This window comes from Cebus imitator, unplaced genomic scaffold, assembly GCF_001604975.1.
Source record: "Cebus imitator isolate Cc_AM_T3 unplaced genomic scaffold, Cebus_imitator-1.0 Scaffold487, whole genome shotgun sequence".
Taxonomy (NCBI): domain Eukaryota; kingdom Metazoa; phylum Chordata; class Mammalia; order Primates; family Cebidae; genus Cebus; species Cebus imitator.
This window is the reverse complement of record NW_016107802.1, coordinates 11,278-28,788: the sequence shown is the minus strand read 5'-3', so window position 1 is coordinate 28,788 and position 17,511 is coordinate 11,278. Positions and strand designations below refer to the sequence as shown.

At 38.1% G+C, this 17,511-nt stretch overlaps 1 protein-coding gene and 1 long non-coding RNA gene across 2 annotated transcripts in view; one reads left to right on the top strand and one right to left on the bottom strand.

Moving 5' to 3' along the window:
* The first annotated feature begins 1,155 nt into the window (after nt 1-1,155).
* On the top strand, nt 1,156-5,307 carry LOC108292327. Its single transcript, XR_001820243.2, has 2 exons — nt 1,156-1,738; nt 1,858-5,307. It is a non-coding gene; the product is annotated as an uncharacterized LOC108292327 (long non-coding RNA).
* A 1,802-nt stretch (nt 5,308-7,109) lies between these two features.
* LOC108292357 (aldo-keto reductase family 1 member C3) overlaps nt 7,110-17,511 on the bottom strand; it is a 14,069-nt gene continuing 3,667 nt past the window's right edge. Inside the window, exons 3-8 of the mRNA XM_037732991.1 lie at nt 16,339-16,416; nt 15,764-15,886; nt 13,194-13,303; nt 12,755-12,920; nt 9,205-9,287; nt 7,110-7,330 (exon numbers count right to left, since the gene is read on the bottom strand). Of these exons, the coding sequence (XP_037588919.1) occupies nt 7,288-7,330; nt 9,205-9,287; nt 12,755-12,920; nt 13,194-13,303; nt 15,764-15,886; nt 16,339-16,416 (603 nt within the window). The 3' untranslated portion in view covers nt 7,110-7,287. The remainder of the gene's footprint in view (nt 7,331-9,204; nt 9,288-12,754; nt 12,921-13,193; nt 13,304-15,763; nt 15,887-16,338; nt 16,417-17,511) is intronic.

Sequence of the window (17,511 nt, the reverse complement as noted above, 5' to 3'; positions counted from 1 at the left end):
AATCTGAAATAAATAGTACACATACTAATGTAGTATTACATATTCCTTCAAAGCATTATTTAAATTTGCATGTGGTTATTGGCTCATTTATTCTTGTACATCTGGTCTTGGAAAGCTGCAGGTGGAATGTCACCCGTAGTTCCCCCAGAGCAAACACCTGCACTTTTGCAAGTCCGAAGGCTCTGTTTGAGTTGCCTCCAGGGCCCTGGTGTCCCACAGATAAGCAAGTGGTAACAAGAACATCAGAGTTAGCCCATGGCAGGGATTCTACTGATGATGAAAAATTCTTATTAAAATTAAGTTTTTAAATTCTATGATGAACGAAGTCAAAAAAGTAAAAACAATATTATAGTTGGTTTTCATGAAACACCACTGAGCTTCAGTGTCTCCTGCATTCTTTCCCTCCTGTGGCATCTACACATCTGTCTACTCCCAACCCCACTCCAACTATAATATTTAAAATGATTTTAATGTAAAATTTGCATAAGCTGTAATGCTGTACAATTTTGACAGATGGATGTACTATATAACCCACATCCCTAACATGCTAAAGAATCTTTCCCTCTTTCTCTTTCTTCTTTCTTTTTCTTTCCTTTCTTTCTCTCTTCCTTTTTCTTTCTTTGTTCTTTTCTTTTTTTCTCTCTTTCTTTCTTTCCTTCTTTCTTTCTCTTTCTTCTCTTTCTCTCTTTCTTTCTTTCTTTCTTTCTTTCTTTCTTTCTTTTTCTTTCTTTCTTTCTCTTTCTTTCTTTCTTTCTTTCTTTCTTTTTCTTTCTTTCTTTCTCTTTCCTTCTTTCTTTCTTCTTTCCTTTCTCTTTCTTTCCCTTCTTTCCTTCCTTCCTTCCTTCCTTCCTTCCTTCCTTCCTTCCTTCCTTCCTTCCTTCCTTCCTTCCTTTTTTGAGTAGGTGTTGCACTCTGTTACTCAGACTAGAGTACGGTAGCAAAATCACAGCTCACTGCAGCCTTGACATTTCAGACTCAAGTAATCCTCCTGCCTCAGCCTCCCAAGCAGCTGGGGCCACAAGTACATGCCGCCACACCTCGCTGATTTTTATTTTATTTTATTTTATTTTATTTGTTGTAGAGATGGATCTTACTATGTTGGAAACCTTCTGTCACTCAAAAAAGTTATTTTTTCATTTCTTCTGAGAAAACAACTCTTCACCTGTAGGTGGCTATTTAAAAAAAAATCTTAGCTTTGTTTGCTCTAAAATTTTATGTGAAAAACTTAATGCATATTATATTTAATCAGGCTTCTTTTGCTCACCATGTTTGTGAGATACATTCGTGTAATTGCAATATCTGTAGTTTTTTCGTTTTATTGCTGGTAATATTTCATTATATGGACAACTATACTACAAATTGTGCATCCATTCACCTGTTGATGGACAATTTACTTGTTCCCAGTTTGCTGCAATTGTGAATAACTTTCTACGAATATTGATTAAACTTTATAATCTTACTACATTGTACCAGTTCCTCTCAATTCTCCACAGAGGTTCAGGAAAAGGGACAGCAGACTCTACATTTTCCATCCTACATCCTTTCTATCTGTGTGTATGTATGTGTGTGGCTGTATTTTTCAGGCTACATTGTGACAGTCCACATCTCTTTCAGGAGCCAATCTTGAAAGCCATTGCCAAGAAATGCAGTCGAAGCCCAGATCAGGTCACCCGGCTCAGCGGCGTTGTTGGTTCCGGCCAAGAGCTTCTCTGAGAAGAGAATGCAAGATGACCTTCAGGTATGGGTCCAGTAGTGTTTCTTCAGAGTGAGCCGTGGGTGCTGTCCTGGTGATCTCTCTTGCATGGGAGCATACACTGTATTCCATTCATTCTCACGCTTCTCTCCCCTGTGCGCTAGGGATGGGGGCAGCTTGGAAGGGTGAGAAGAGAGAGCACTGGACTCAGAGTCCTAAGGTTTGTCACCTCTGTGCTTTGCTTTGCCACTTACTAGGTATGTGACACTAAGCAAATTTCAACTCTGTTATTTTAATCGGTTTTAGGAGTTCTTCTACATGGTAATAAATTTAAGGGCCCTGGGTTCTCCCATTTACCTTCTCTGCCCAACAAACTCCTATTTGTATTTTAAGATCAAACCCAAATAAGATAAGCTGCTTTGTTTAACCACTCAAACCACCCACCATATTTTTTCACCATTATAATACATGGAACAGCTCTGCTTAGTGAGATTTTTTTTCTTATTAATTGCCCACTGTTTGCTAATATGTCAGTGTGCTCTCTGGATGGTGAGACCCTAAATGCAGTGACTCTTTTATTACCTTTCTCTTAGCAGAGAGGAAACCAGGTATAAGTTCATAGCCTTACCAAATTAACATATACAATGAGTAAAGTTATTTCCTAAACCTCTCCCCATATACACTCTGGGCCTTATATTAATCACAGGTCTCCAACTAATTTTGTTTTGAATCCCACAAGAATTTTGAAAAACCATGTAAGCTATTTTTCATTTTGAGATGACAGCTACAAATTTTATCGTGAGTTTCATATTTACAAAATACGACATTTGAGACATATTATTTGTAATGTATTTACTTCAAAACATTTTAGTTATAGATCAAGTATATTCATTTGTGGAAAAATTCAATTGGCAAATCTAAATCTCATTGTTAAACCACACAGATTACATTTTATTTTTCAATTAAACACCTGTTAATACCTGCTCCCATGACAACCAAATAACTTCTGAAGTACATTATTTAAAGGAATAATGGATAAACTGGTGGGTGGATATATAGAAAATAGACATATATAGAGAGAACAAGATGATGATGATAGTAGATGGAAGGATGAATGATAGATAGATACATAGATAGATAATAGGCAGATTATCTTAGCCTTTCATGAAATTGTCTTCTGGACCACATAATGAACTTAGTACTTTTTACCAAAGGTATCTCTGTTTTGCTATTAAAGGACTTCCCATTAGAGGCTGCTCCCATGACAACCATATCACTTCTGAAACACATTTTAAAAAAGAATAATGGATAAATTGGTGGGTAGATAGATAGAAAATGAACAGATATGTATAGAGAGAAATACAGAAATAGATGATGATAATGGACGGATAGATAGATAGATGATACATAGGCAGATGATATGAGTCTTTCATGATTGTCTCCTGGATCACATAATAAACTTAGCTTTTTTTTTTTTTTTTTAACCAAATGTCTCTCTGTTTTGCTATGAAAGGACTTCCTATCAGGGGCTATGTGTTGACAAGTGAAAACCAACTTAGACTTAAGTAAGAGAAATTTATTCAAAGGGTAGAACTCTGAGCATAACATCTATGTATCTCAAAGATCGATCAGAAAACATTCTTTATAAAGGACAAGCAAACAGAGCTGCAAACGGACAGTATTTAGGGGTCCTGAGGTGAGCAAGTAGAAGAGTTGATCAGGAAATGCTTTTTATGGGGCAGATTACTGAGTGGGATTTTCCTGTTGTCCAAGGCTTGTTCAGTGTAAGCCTACGACTGGATCGAGTTCCAGGGGCAGTGGGGAAACAAGAGCCTGACCAAGTGTGGTCAAGTCCAGGTGGTAGGTATTGTGTCCACACTTCCTTTTCTATTTTAAAACAAGTGATTTCTTTTTTCTGTCTCAAGCAATTCTCTAGAAATATTTTAGATTGATGAGTGTACACTTTCCTTTTGAGAACTGGTGTGGAGTAGAAGAGGGGTGGGATGGAGAAGAGGCAGCGCTCAGGTGGAAGAGGTTCCAGGCCAGGCGCACCTGGAAACATGAGGATGGAAATGTCTCCCTAATGCCATGCTTGCCTGTCTCCTGCAAAGTCCTTGGATTCCCAGGTGGAAGCTGCTGTCCTGGGGAAAGGTTAATGTGAGTATTGCCTGCCTTTCAGGTTTTTGACTTTGAGCTGACTCCAGAGGACGTAAAAGCCATTGATGGCCTCAACAGAAATCTCCAACATGCTAAGTTACAATTGTGATACTTGCAGATTCTTCACAGACTGTTTTCTGTAGCACACACAGAAACAGAGGAACATCTTCCCTACATCAGGAAGACAGTCCTGAATTCAGGCATGGGATGAAACAGGAAATTCGCTGTAGCCCTCAGAACATAAGTTTCCTCCAGGGCTCTATTTCTGACGCAACAGAAAGTCCATCTGTAAGTAACACTGCCTATGTCTGCTCTATTGTGAATCCACTTTTTTTTTAATGCCCGCACTACCAGTGCCTGGGTCCTATACTTTGGGCCCATTTACCCATTAGACTAGAAGGCACAAGCCTGTCTTAATTTATGTGAAAAAAGAAGAAAAATTAACACAATAATAACAAATATGTAATAATGACTCAAACCTGGTCTATCTTCATGTCCCCGCCCCAGCAGAAGTCTCCATGTGGTTCCTGCCTAGTGGAGACGTGGGAGCAGGACCATAGCCCTCCAGACCCCAGAATCACAGAGTCTTCAGCAGCTTGAAACTTCTGCCTGGAAAAGCCACAGGCAATGAATTCCAATTTGTGAAAGCAGCCACATGGGCTGTGCTCAGCAAAGCCAGGGGAATAGGGCTTCCCAGATGCTTGAGAGCTGACCCCTTGCACCAGGTGCCCAGGATGCAGGACATAAAGTCAATGGAAATTATCTTGGAGCTTTAAGGTTTGATGTCTGCCTTGCTGGAATTCTGATTTCCATGAGTCCTGTTTCTCTGTCCCTACTCCTGCCTTTTTTTGATTACCTTCCTTTTTGAAAAAGGAATGTTTACCCACAGCTGATAGAACAGTTGTACTTTGAAAGTAAATAACTTGTTTTTGACTTCATAGGCTCATAACTGGCAGGAAGTTGCCTTGAGTCTGATAGGAATTTTTGTACTTTGGAATTTTAAGTTGGTGCTGGACCAAGTTACAACTTTTGGGAAATACTGGGATGAAATAATTACATTTTGCATGTGAGAAGAACATGAATTTATGGATTGGGGGCTGAATGCCATAGCTGGCATATGTGACCCTCCCAACCATATGCTGAATTCTCAATGTAGGAGGCGAGGCCTAGTGAAGTCATTATGGTCATGGGGGCAGATTTCTCATGAATGACTTGGTGCTCTCCCTATAGTAACAAGTGAATTCTGGCTTTATTACTTTTTTGATTGCTGCTTGTTAAGAAGAGCCTAGCACCTTACTTTGCTCTCTTACTCTGTGACCTCAGCACATGCTGGCTTTCCTTTCCCTTCTGCCACGAGTGGAAGCAGCCTGAAGCCCTCACCAAAGGCCTAATAGACGCCAGTGCCATGCCTCCCGAACAGCCAGCAGACCGTGAGCCAATAAACCTCTTTATAAACACTCAGCTTCAGGTATTCCTTTATAGCAACACAAATGGACTAAGACAGTCGAATTTCTCCCCACATCTAGAACCAGCATGTCCTGAGTGAATGATCTTAATACCTGATAATCACAGACATACCATTTGTGACAAAGCTTTCCAAATTGGAGACAACCTGTAGGGTATCAATCCCACCCCAGGTCCTGGCTTGCTTCAGGGGTCCTTAATTGGGGTGGATATGTTTCTTCTCATATCTTCATGAGCCAGTATTTTCTATAGTTGAAGACCAGCCTGGAGCCGTATGTATAAATAAGTCTTGCTATCCGAGGGCAGCTCAAGTCAGCTCCCTCATTGTTTGCTCCACAGCAAGGTAAGGAAGAGCATGCATGGAATACTGGAGATCCATCAGGACGTCACCTAGTAATACCATGCCCTGTGATTAAGATCAGTGGGAAACTACGCCAGCCCAACCCAGGCAGGACTACAAGTGACCCAGGGTTTTCAAGAATAAAGGTTTGGGTCACTCCACCAGGAAAAAAAAAAAAAAGTCCTGCTGAGGTGCTTGCATATCAGGTATACAAGGACATATCTGATATGCAAGAACATAACGATGGGTAGAAGAAGGTAGTCATCAATACCAGCTATGACCATGTGACCAGCTGCAGAAACCAGGACCGTGTCATGAGTATTTCCTCCTTCTTTTGTTAAAAACGTATTTGTGCATGTATACACTTGTACTAAGAAAATATCTTCATTTTATTTCCTTTCTCCTTTATCATGTGACGTAAAAGTTATTGACTTCACATCAGCATTTTTGTTAACTTTATATAACTTTATGGTATTTGGGGTGGGAATTGGTGCCTTTCCCATTGTAGGAAGGACCATTGTATTATGTTAGGTGTAATTATGACCTTATTATTGTATTTATTTGAATATCATGTATGATCTCAGGTGATGTGTAGGGGTTTAAGTTGACAAAGGGTGGACTTGTGATGGTTAATTCTGAATGTCAACTTGATTGGATTGAAGGATACAAAGTATGGATCCTTGGTGTGTCTCTGAGGGTGTGGCGAAAATAAATTAACACTTGAGTCAGTGGCTGGGAAAGGCAGAGCCACCATTAATCTGGGTGGACCAATCTAATCAGCTGTCAGCATGGCTAGAGTATAAACAGGCAGAAAAACGTGAAAGGAGAGACTGGCCTAGACTTGCCGTCCGTATGTTTCTCTTGTGCTGGATGCTTCCTGCCCTGGAATGTCGTACTCCAGGTTCTTCAATTTTGGAACTTGGACTGGCTCTCCTTGCTTCTCAGCCTGCAGATGGGCTATTGTAGGACCTTGTGATCATGTGGATTCACGCTCAGTAAACTCATATATATATATATATATATATATATATATATATATATATGAGTCCATGCTGTGTGTTTTTCCTAAAAGAATATGCGTCATACACACACACACACACACACACACACACACACACACACACACACACATATATGAGTCCCTGCTGTGTGTATTTTTCCTGAAAGAGCTAGACAGGCACTAACTGATCAACATCTGTCACTTGCTCCTTCTCTAGAGGCTGAAAACTCTGCTGCAGTCACACTACAGTCCCTACAGTAATGTCTATAAACAGTTATCATTCCCACACTCCTACTAACTTATAGGCAAATTAGTTTTTGGCCCTATTGAGCCAGAAGAAACACACACACACACACACACACACACACAGACACACACGCACACACATACACACACACACACTTAACAGAGAACAGAGAACAGAGTAGGTAAAGAATCTTTGTGAAAACATTCAATTATTTCAAAATGATGAATATTTATTGTCTTAGCTGTGGACTTAGCTCTGGTTGACGGAAGCTGCTAAGCAGGATGGTTTTAAGTAGAGGGGTGTGTCTAGTCACTGGTATAGAGACGTCCTCTGCGTCAGCATCCACACACAGGGTTTCTGGTAGACATCAGGCAAAGCCCTCCATGTTAATATTCATCAGCAAATGGATAATTAGGGTGGCTAGCAAGACTGGAAAGAGAAAGAATAATGTAAAATATGAATGCAAGGACTCCATTCCTAACAGAGTAGTAAAATGATTTCTAGGAAGCTGCCGTTGGTGGGAATATTAAGAAGTTTGTTTTCTGATTGATATAGAATCTGACTTCCTCACCATTATGAACATGGCTTTATAATATCTGTTTTTTCAAAATAATAAATTATTCAAACATATTCCCTTACCTGGAAGTTAACACATAAAACACATAAGTCAAATATTCAAACATATTCCTGTACATCTGCCAGCAGAGCAAAGTGATATTCTGACCTTTTCTGTTTCCAATCTTCTGCCTTACTCTGAAGAGGAGTAAGCAAGATGTATGCTCATCACTAATAAACAATTTTGAGTGTCAATCAATTTTATTAGCTATTTTAATTTCTTTTGTTACTTTACTTATTACCTACTGCTGCCTACTGTATGTAATATATTTTGTAAGATTCAGAAATGTAAATTGTAATTGATATAGGATCTAATATCCAATGAACTACAATGCATTAAAATATTCTTATGTAGAAATAACATAAAATATAAAGGGACAGGTAAATGCTGGCTTATTATTACATTTTGTTTTTTTTTTTGAGACAGAGTATTGCTCTGTCGTGCAGGCTGAAGTGCAGAGGCACAGTCTTGGCTCACTGCAATCTCTGCCTCCCGGGTTCAAGTGATTCTTCTGCTTCAGCCTCCTGAGTAGCTGAGACTATAGGCACATGCCACCACACCCGTCTAATTTTTGTATTTTTAATAGAGATGGGGTTTCACCATATTGGCCAGGCTAGTCTTGAACTCCTGACCTCGTGACCCACTCGCCTCAGCCTCCCAAAGTGCTGGGATTACAGGTTTGAGACATTGCGCCTGGCCAAAATTTTTAATTGATGATAAGAATTACTGATGCATGCTATTCTTCCTTTCTTTTTTTGGCTTCCTTTTTTTATTCTTTATTTTCCTCTAACTTAGTTAACAGTGATATCCACCAATTTTTAAGCACTTATGAAGGGCCACCGTGCTTACACTTTTTCACACACCATCTCATCCTATCACTTGTTAAAATCTCCACTGCCAGCAGTCACATAACTTCCTGCTTTTCCCTCATTATATGAGTGACCGTTTATGACTCCTAGAACCTTAGACCATGAAGAAATAATAAAGATCTTTTATTGGCTACAAATTATATACAACAATGGGCTTCTGCCTCCACACTCTTTCTTTCCTTTTTTATTTTTTAATTCTCTGCATTGAGATCTCCACATGGCAGGAAATCAAGGACAAGTGCTTCTATTCACTGCACTAAGGCAGCCTTTCTAGAGGCAAATGCAGAGTTTGGGGCATGAACAAACATGCAAGGAGAAGGAGAAAAAGCATTTGAAATGCTAAAAGATGCTGGATTGATAGGATCTAGCAAGTGATTCTCTGTGAAGGAGGTAGGAATTGGCACCTGGACCAAAGAGTTGATGGAAATGTTTTTGATTTGATAAGGAGCTGAGCAGGTCTGAGCAAGATACAGGCACAGATCTGGAAACATCTGGTGAGACCACATGGGGAGTATCCACAGCATGTCCAGTGCTAGAAATGCCAGGCCTACATGGAAGGTGCAGACTTGGCAGTGCTGTTGGCTGCTCTGAAAAGTTCCATGGAGTCAGGAGAGCAGGGGCACAGCTGACCCTGGCCCACTCATCCTGCCAGAGAACAGAGCTCTGGAGTGAATCCAGCAGAGAGTTCCAGAAAGCTCCTCTCTCCCCTCTGACTCACACTGGCCTCTGTCCCCCTGGTATGGTGGTCACTCTCAACACCCATTCTACATTCCTTCTCTGAAAATAAATTATGTTACCCATTTACAAAGAAAACTTACCCAACAGAGTTAAAATATCGGAGATTTCTGTCTAGGCTATCTATGGCTTTCATGTCCTCTGGAGTCAACTGGAATTCAAAAACCTATCACAAAAATAAAAGACTTTTCTTATTTTCAGATTGCATAATTGCCAATCCTGAATCCCCAAGTATAAGCAGAGATAAGACTTAAAATATTAATAAGTTTTCAACAGTTCTAGAAGTCATCTCTAAACACTCAGGTGGTCAATGATTATCACATGACAAGTAAGCAAAAATCCATTCCTAGGTATTATATATTGAAACTGCACAACACTGCAGACAAAGTGAAAATCTCAACAGAAAAATGAAGGAGAAAAAGACACAGTGCACATGTGGTAGGATCACATACTTAGAAGACCCGCAAGAATCTAGATGCAAATTTTAAAATAATATAAAATCATATAGTAAGTTTGATAGATATTGTTGAATTTCTGTATAATGCAAATAACATTTGTTTTCAACATAATTCATGGTGGGAATTGTCTTAATACTAACGTTTCATGTTTAAAGGAAACAGATACAGTCTTGAAAAGTATCTCACTCTAAATTTGAGAGACTTTAAATATCAAAGAGATGCCACTAATTTTAACATGTTGAATTAAATAAATCTATAAATTGAATAAATCACTCTTCAATAGTGATACAGAGAATGAGAGAGAGAGGGAAAGAGCGAATAAAAAACATCAACAAGTTAACAATTAATGAATCTAGGTAAAAGGTGTTCATTGCATTTTTTAAACATTTCTATATATTAGAAAATCCACAAAACAAAAAAGGTTATCAAGAGATTCTAAGAATTTTCAGTATTCTATGGATAAATATTTAAAAATGCATACGGTTTAAAGGAGAATGTTATACAATTAATGAAATATATATTAAAAGGTCATTTAAATAGTTGGAAATTCATTACGGGTTGGAAATGTCAATATTGTCAAAAAGTCAGTTATCTTCACATTTAGCAGCAGGTTTATTATAATATCAACCAAAAACTAAGATATGTACTTTTTACTGGATGTTGATGATTCAAAATTTCATATGACAGTCAAGAATAATCAAAATATTACCAAATAAAATGAAGAGTTGGAATAATAGATGTACAATTTTGGTAGCAAGACCTTTCATTATTTAGACAGAAAAGTAAATAAGTCAATTGAAGACAAAAGAGAGGCAAGAATATAATTTGTGAATGTTTCATTTATGGCAGAGGTAAAAAATCAAGATCTGTGAGCAAATGCAAACTCTTTTCAATAATTGTTAGTGGGATCCTTTGATATAAATGTAGAAATTCCATATGTGTGTTTGGATTTTTATTTCAAATAGTATTGAAAAAGAAATTTATTTGAATTTACAACTAATCTATAAGTAAAGAGAATTACCAATTTTGCAAGATAACATATGAAAAGATTGTCATGTTCCCAATATAAGAAAAGACATGCCACTCATCAACCACAGGAAGAGGCATGAATAATTTAACTACATGAAAAGTAGCAACCTTTGTTCTTGAAACATAACTGCAGAAAAAATCACAACACAGGTACAATTTCAGAGACGTTACTTCAAGAATACATCTGAATATCCAAAGAATATATTATATATATCTTATTAAACTATATGTATCAATCTATCATATATATTAACCTATCACATATATATTCATCCATCATATATATTAATATATTTTATATATATATATATATATATATATATAAAATAGATTAATAAGAAACACTCCCTCCAACACTCACATGTCCCTGTATCCACTTGCTTGGTTATATGAAGTTCCAGCTCCTTCCAATAAGAGCTGGTGTCTATTTACCCATCCCTTGAGTCTGACCTGTCCTGTAACTTGCATTAGTGGATAAGATTTGCCAGAAGCAATGGCATGACAGCTCTGAGCCTAGACACGAAAATGCTTTGCTTGTGTTTACTCACTGCCTTGGGATTATACCATGTGCTGAGGTAAAGTCTGGGCTGGATGGCTGGAAGATGAACTATATGGAGGAAAAGATGGCACCCAGAGAAATGTCCCATTGACATCTTGAAGCAGAGCTGTCTCGTTGTCCTGCAAACAAGTGAGAGAGCCCAGCCAAGAACAGAACTTGACTAAGTTCAGGCTGAGGCCATGCTAATTTTCTAACTAGAGAATCCTGAGTAAATAAGTGGTTTTCATCTTAAACCTCTATGTTGAGGGTGATTTGTTTAACAACTCTATTTAATAGTATAATTATGGTCTCCTATATGTAAAAAAAAGACATGCAACCTAACAAAAATAGTCAAAGGCTTAAACAGGCAGAACACAAACAGAAAACTCCAAGTGAATAAATATATGACATTTTTACTGAGTGTACAAAGAAATAAAAATAAAAATCCTCAATGATTTGTAGACTAAAGAACACCTAATGCAACTCCTCATTTCAGAACCTGAAGAAAAGGCCAGGAGTGGTGGCTCACCCTGAAATACCACTTTGGGAAGCCACAGCAGGTGGATCACCTGAGGTCAGGAGTTTGGAACCAGCCTGGCCAACATGGCGAAAAAACCTTTTTACTAAAAACTACAAAAATTAGCTGAGCGTGGTGGCAGACACCTGTAATCTCAGTTACATGAGAGGCTGAGGCAGGAGAATCATCCAGCCTGGGCAAGAGAGAGAGTCTCCATCTCAAACAAAACCAAAATCAAACAAACAAAAATCATGACATGAAAAAGCCATGTCCCTGGTGCAGGGATGTGGAGCAGATTGTCAACTTAATGCTGAAATAATAAAAACCAATCTCTGTTCCCATCCTAATTCTCTTGACCTGTGCTGCCCCTCCTGTGGTAGAGTAGAAGAAGCCCTTATGATGCACACAAAGCGTTCATATAGGGGAGGGGTGGTGGGGGGTGGGGAGCTGGGGAGAGATAGCAAGGGGAGAGATGCCAGATGTGGGTGATGGGGAGGAAGGCAGCAAATCACACTGCCACGTGTGTACCTATGCAACAATCTTGCATGTTCTTCACATGTACCCCAAAACCTAAAATGCAATAAAATAAATAAATGGGGAAAAAAACATTATTTGGTTAGTTTATTCCTATTTTATAGTTTTCAAAGACAAGGACTACTTTTTTTTTGACTACTCGTTACTCTTTACATGTTAACAAAAATATTGAGAGGAAAATTATAAAAAGCAAACAGTAATTCCATCTTGAAGTATATTTTCAAAATGATGAATAACTGGAGTGAGACTTGCATTTTTCAAAGACCTTCTGGACTAAGGTTTCTTAAAATTTTTAATATCATAGATGCCTTGGAGAAGCTCCTGAAAGCTATAGGCCCTTTCCTTCAGGAAAATAGAGACACCATATAAAAGCTCTCACCTGACATCCTTTTAAGAGACTTGACTAATAAAACTTTTAAAAAATTTATTATTAAAAAAAAAAAAAAGAAATGCCAGGGAAATGGAGCTGGCCCACGGGTGTCCTGAGAGCCTTACAAGAAGCACACCTCTGAAGGACACCGTGCAGGAGCCCTGATGCCCACAGCCCCGCTCCTCACCTGCACGTTCTCTCTGATCCGCTGCTCATTGTAGCTCTTGGCCAGGACCACAACCCCACGCTGCAGCTGGTATCGCAGGGCAATCAGGGCTGGGGTTCGCTTGTGCTTTTTTGCCAAGGCACAAAGAACTGGGTCCTCCAAGAGAACCGGGGAGTTCTGATCCACCCTGGGAAGAAAGGCAGAAATGCTGAAGCCCTGAGGCTGGGGATACAGTTTGTTAGGAGGCTCCCTAAACAGATTATGGCTTCTGCTTTGCACCGGAGCTTCTCAAGGGAGGTCCCCAAGCATCACCATCAGCATCGTCTGAGATGTTGACAGAAATGCAATTCTCGCCTCTCCATGAGCCACTTGAGAGTTAACTGCAGGAAACTGAGCATGCTCTGACAAAAAATTTTCTGAAATTTTGAGGTTTATGTAAAGGTCCCATCATTCTTATTACCATTGTTTGGGGCGTTGAGATCCCAGAGCACTATAGGCAACCAGAACAATATCTTTTGACTTGCAGAAATCCAGCAGTTTGCTCTGGTTTAAGTAAGGATGACATTCTACCTGCAGATGACCAAAATAGAAAAGCATCAGTTTATATGAATTACGTTAATTTAAAAAGATTAAAGTTAAAGAAGCTGAATAGTAATCAGTATAGCATCAAATTTGAGTTGAGGATATTATTGTCAAGTAATAATCTTTTTCATAGGAATAAATTTTATATTTCTATTTCCTAAAACTATAAATAGAAATGACATTTCTGAACAGAAGCTAGTCTATAAACCAGATCCTGGTAAACAAAGACCTTTGATAACTAGAAGGAGATGTAATAATTCCATATCTGGGACACAGTAAGATTCTTAGAGCCTTTGGCATTAAAATGTGCCAGAAAGCAAGAATTGGTCAAGGACTCATGAGGGCAAATCTGAAAGACAAAAGCACTAGTTTCAAAGAAATGTCACTGATGATGTTTGGATAGATTTCAGCATCAAAAAAAAAAAAATCTACCCATAGGGTAGGAATGAGCACTAACAAAAATTAACAAAAGCAACTAAAAATCATAGAGAAAAATGTTCAAGTCCATAGTAATGAGTGAGATAATGAGAGAGCAAGAAAGAACAAAATAATTTGCCTTCACTGTTGGTGGTTATTACAGTAATTTCTTTCTCAGGCCATTGATATTTAGAGGAAAGTATTAAACTTTTACTTTGTCTTTGAGGAATATTTGTTCTTTATTTTAATTTGGTGAAGGATTTTTTTTTCACAGTAAAACGTCATGTAAGAATAGTTAAATAAATGTTTAAAATTGAAAATTATTATCTAAAAAGTCCAAAGAAATAACAAACCCAATAATAAATAACTATAAAATACAAAACTATTACTGATGTATACACAATTGTAAGTGAACATTTGTCATGGATATGACTTCTTCTGTTGAGAATTATCACCCAGCGAATTATTAGTAATTGCTGAATGAAAAACGTATGATTACAAAGAACAGATTAGCTCACAACTAGTTTAACCAAGTGATCAAAGCTAACATCACAAATAGGGGGGCAATCTGTCATTTTATGCTGTCTAGTGTAGTGCAATTTGAGAGACACAGCATGCTAAGGATATATTTTCTTGCCCAAAACGTTTAACTTGATGTATCAAAACACTTAGGTCTAACTTTTCATTTACAGAAACTTTTCAACAACTTCAAAAACAAGTTAACTGATATCAACATACAATAATCTGAAACCAAAATTTCATTCTGTTTTAAAAGGAAGCGCTATAAAAGACATTTCCATTAAACAATGGGAAATTCAAATATAGACTAGATGTTAAATGACATAGGGCATTAGTTTTCCTAGATACAATAATTTTACTGTAACTGGAAGAATATCTTCATTTCTGTGACATACTTTAATTAGTTCTGTAGAGGTGAGGTGAATCATTATCTTTCCAATTTATTTTGAAGAGGTTTTGAAAATACTAAATGCATTTATGCACATTTACCCATATATATGTATATATATGGGTAATATATGTATATGTATATTTAGGGGTGTGTGTGTGTGTGTGTGTGTGTATACACACACTTGAGAGTTAACTGTATACACACACACACACACACACACACACACACCCCTAAATATTTGGCAGTGTGTTAAAGTGTTAACAATTTTGAGTGTAAATGGTAATGTTGAAATTGTGTAGTATTTTTATCAAATTTTCTGAAAGTTTGGAAATTTTCATAATAAAAAATTGGAGTACTAATATTAAAACTGTATTTTCTTAATGTTTCTATTTGAATATGATGGAACTGTATCATTACGCCAAATTCACAAATTTTATACACTTCATGTTTCAGTTGTAGACCTTTACTCTTTGATTCTAAGTTGTATAAAAGTAAGATCAAAACAGTGTAAATTAGTAAAAAGGTACAGTGACTTCAGCATTGAATTTTGTATAACATTTGGGAGAAGTCAATTTGATCAAGGAGACCTGGAATCATTAATAATAACTCAGGAAAAAAAAAATTAGTCTGCAGATAATTTTTAGTATATCTATGCCTCTAGCCAAGAATTGTTGAATATCAAGAAGAGGCACTCAAATATCCATATTCCATATAAACCCCTACCTCTTTTCTCTTATTCTCTCTGTTTACGTACAGCTCATTCCATCTTTATGGGTTCATATGTATACATGATTCCCTTCAAATCACCTTCACTCATGCACTCTCTGATCATCTTTCATAGCTTTCACCTTTCCCTGAGTTCTAATTGATTATTTCAGGCCTCCTTGATCAAATGGACTGCCCTTAAATATTACACGATTCAATATTAAAGTCACCCAAATTTTCCCCAATACTTTTCCAGGCAGGGTCCAAATAAGAAATCTCCATGCCTTTCTTGACCGAAGCTTTGCTCTCTAGAATCTTCTGTTTCACAAAGATAGGTGGGATAAAACAGATATTTGGTAATAGGACAGGAAGAGGGGCATGAAGAACAGAAAGGAGAGGAGGCTGAGGGCGCTCACCTGGTTGCAGACGGGCTTGTACTTGAGCCCGGGCTTGTTGAGGATCATCTCCAGCTGCCTGCGGTTGAAGTTGGACACCCCGATGGACTTGGCCAATCCTGCCTCCTTACACTTCTCCATGGCCTGGGGAGAAAGAGGTCATGAGGAATTATTTGTGCAATTTGCTACAAATCAAGATAAATGCAAGACAGAACGGTGAAAGCAACAGCTTTCAAAATATGACAATGAAAATAGCCAGCAGTGATTGTCAAGAAGGGAAAAATTCAAACAGCAAACAGGGGAAGAAGATAGTGGCAGCAAGAGTAAGAGTTCTCATCTCTTCCTTAGGAAACTGGACAGATTAATGCACAGGCAAGGAAAGAGATTCCTGTCCTCCTTCCCAACTCTTGTGTGCCCCACCACTCTCTAAACATTCCTCTCATGTGTTTTTCCCTTCATCTCATCAAAACTACTCTTGTAAAGTTCCTGAATTTTTAGATCTAATGGCGCATATTCCATTCTTCCCTATTTAATCTGGGAGACAGGCTTTCCCCTGTTTGTCATCCTTCTCTGTGTCCTTTCTGCCACGCACTCACCTCCCAGGTGGTACAAAGATCCACTATGTCAAATATTACTTTTGCATTTTCATCTGTTGGTGAAAGTTCCTCACCTGGCTGAAATAGAAGCAGTCATTTTAATAATGTTACAAATTAATTTCTCCACCCATAGTCGTGATCCCAGATACCTTTAAGGACACTTATCCTCCGTGAGGCAGGTGGCGCAATGCTTTCTAGTGATGTATGCTAAGTGTTTTACATATGAAGGTGTAAGGAGTGTATTCAGGAGACAGGCTTCCTCTAATCTCTTACAAATAGTAAATGTATGGAAAACTACCATTTCCTAGGTCTTAATTGAGTTTCATAGTGGACTTATGTTACTTTATTCTGCCCTTATAATTTCTTCTGTTGAAGTACCTCTCTTTGATTTGGAAATATCTTGATATTTAAAAATAATGGATTGTACTCTTGGACCGGATGAGATTATCAGACCACCTGAAGACCTGATAGTCTGCAGGCAGGACTGTAAATCACACATGGTCAGTGGAAGTTGGGAGACCCACAGGAGCTGTCTTATGGTGATGACCATGAGCCTTGAGCTTCTGCAAAGCCATGATAGCCACCAACGAAAAAGTTTGGGTCAACAATAATAAAAAAAAGTGTTGGAGTTTAGAGATAAGAATAGAGAAATCATATATTTTTGTAGACCATTTCATATCCTTACATGTAGCCATGTCTTTGACTTCCCATTTACATAACCCAGTGAACTCTTCTGCATTAACTAGGCTGAGGAGTTTTCTGTAACTTCAAATCAAATGTTACACACTATACAGTAATTCATGGCTAAATACAGCTTCAAACTTTATTGCGAAAGAAGAGGCAGCAGAATAATGAAGTTTTTCAAGTCCACATTAAAGATTTCTAGTTTAAGAACCATGCTCCCAGCACTTTGGGGGCTCGAGGCAGGCGATTCACGAGGTCAGGAGTTTGAGATCAGCCTGGCCAACATGGTGAAAACCATCTCCACTAAAAATACAAAAAATTAGCTGGGCATGGTCATGGGCACCTGTAATCCCAGCTACTCAGGAGGCTGAGGCAGAAGAATTGTTTGAACCCGGGAGGTGCAGATTGCAGTGAGCTGAGATCTCACCACTGCACTCCAGCCTGGTGAAAGTGTGAGACTCCATCTCAAGAAAAGAAAGTATACACACT